General features: G+C 42.9%; 1 protein-coding gene across 1 annotated transcript in view; it reads right to left on the bottom strand.

The window, feature by feature from the left end:
- Positions 1-979, bottom strand: part of LOC104982933 (probable E3 ubiquitin-protein ligase MID2) — a 7,253-nt gene extending 6,274 nt beyond the window's left edge. The window contains exon 1 of the mRNA XM_010832362.1: positions 425-979. Coding sequence (XP_010830664.1) covers positions 425-560 — 136 coding nt within the window. The 5' untranslated portion in view covers positions 561-979. The remainder of the gene's footprint in view (positions 1-424) is intronic.
- Positions 980-1,806: the final 827 nt, after the last annotated feature.

Here is a 1,806-nt window from a genome sequence, read left to right as displayed (position 1 = left end):
CTGAGCCTGCATGCTGCAACTATTGAAGCCCACGTGCCTAGAGCCTGTGCTCTGCAACTAGAGAAGCCACTACGACGAGAAGCCCGTGCATGGCAACTAGAGAGTAGCCCCAGCTTGCCACAACTAGAGAAAGCCCACATGCAGCAATGAACACCCAGCACAGTCAAAAATAAACAGACAAAAAAACCTCTTCACTAATATCCTCCCAAGCCATCAGCTGTTTTCTGTATATCTCTGTGTCCACATACCTCCCAGGGGCACAAACAACCCCCCTGGCCCAAAGCACAGACTCCAACAGCAAAGCTTCTCTACTTGGTGCCTCTGCCCTCTTACACTGCTGTAGGAGGTGCCAGCGTCAGGCTAAGAGTACTCGCTGCTTAGGAGGGCAAAGCTACTGTCTCCTTTTGCGATCACCACAACGTACTGTTTGTTTTGAGTCGGGTAGGTTCACTGTTCCGGCTGCCTGCTTGGTTTATGGCTTTAACAATGAAGATGTAGCGTGTTCCACTCTGCAGTCCGTGGACTGTGTAATGGTTCTGTTTGATGTTGGGCACAATCATCCAGCTATCCACAGAATTATACAGGCCTGTAATGTGGGGAAAGCAAGGATGTTAATGTAAAAAAGGCAGGATGAGAAGCATACTGAGTATTCATCACAAGCCCCCCTAAGCAAATTTCATTTTGTTTTGAGTCGTGGAAGACATAGGGAGATGAATCCCCTCTGCTTCTTTTCTCCCACAGAGCTAAGCTTATGCCAGGCTTCTTGCCTCTGGTAATTGAATGTAACCACTAGTGAAAAGTTACTTCAATTTTCTGCCAAAGAATACAGGGGAAACTTCTACACAAAATCACAGAATCACATCTTTCATAGCATCTCTAGATCTTCACCCCAAAGGTTCAATCCTCTGAGATCTGAGTCTGACCCTTGAATGGGTAGAGCAGAACAGAATAACAAGGAATCTCAGAGCCAAAAGGCCAACTAGACACCATATTTCCCTCATTGTACAAATAGGAAACTAAGAGAGAAGGAAAGTGACTTGCCCAAGGCCACAGAGAGCTGAGAGTGGCACTGAGAGTAGAACCCTGGTCTCTTTAACCTAGTCCAGTGTTCTCTCCACTACACTGCTCCACAATTCATGGAGCAAACAATGTTCCTTTGTCACTGCAAGGCAGCAAATCTTTCAAGGCTTATGATTCAGCTCTCCCACACCATTCTCACCCTTGCTTCTAATCTTGGTGGGCTCCAAGGTGTCATAGGGAAGCCAAGGAGATGACATGATAGTCAAAGTAAAATAGCATCTCCTTACTTCACAGTACTTGTTTTACCCCTCCCTGTTTCTGATTCCAATACTCATTTGAGGTTGGGCAGTCCAGGAACAAATTTGTTTTCTGGAACCTTCTTCCCTCCCAAGTAGGGAAAGGGACCAGAGATCTAGGTTTCTGCTTTTGAAACTCTTTAGACCATAAACATTGACTTAAACAGAGAAAAATATACATAATTAAAAACATGTATTTAGCTAAATTTTGATAAAAGAGGGATCGACATTCCAGTCTGTGAATTTACACTTATCTCTTCTGTTATCTGCTTTTCACTTTAACACTTTTTAACCATAATTATACCAGAGGATGGAAAAGAAAGGGCAGAGAAAATGGCTGGTGGATTTAGTTATTTCTATGCAGCTTTAGTAAAGATTAAAAATGAAATAATGATAATCGATTTGAGAAAGATATGATCAGGAAGGTTTTGTAATTAACTTTGGGGGAAGTAGAAGTCTAAATTAAAACTAGAAAAAGAAGCATAATGGA

Source organism: Bison bison, unplaced genomic scaffold (genome assembly GCF_000754665.1).
Source record: "Bison bison bison isolate TAMUID 2011002044 unplaced genomic scaffold, Bison_UMD1.0 scf7180017860989, whole genome shotgun sequence".
Taxonomy (NCBI): Eukaryota; Metazoa; Chordata; class Mammalia; order Artiodactyla; family Bovidae; genus Bison; species Bison bison.
This window is presented reverse-complemented; position numbering and strand designations above follow the sequence as displayed.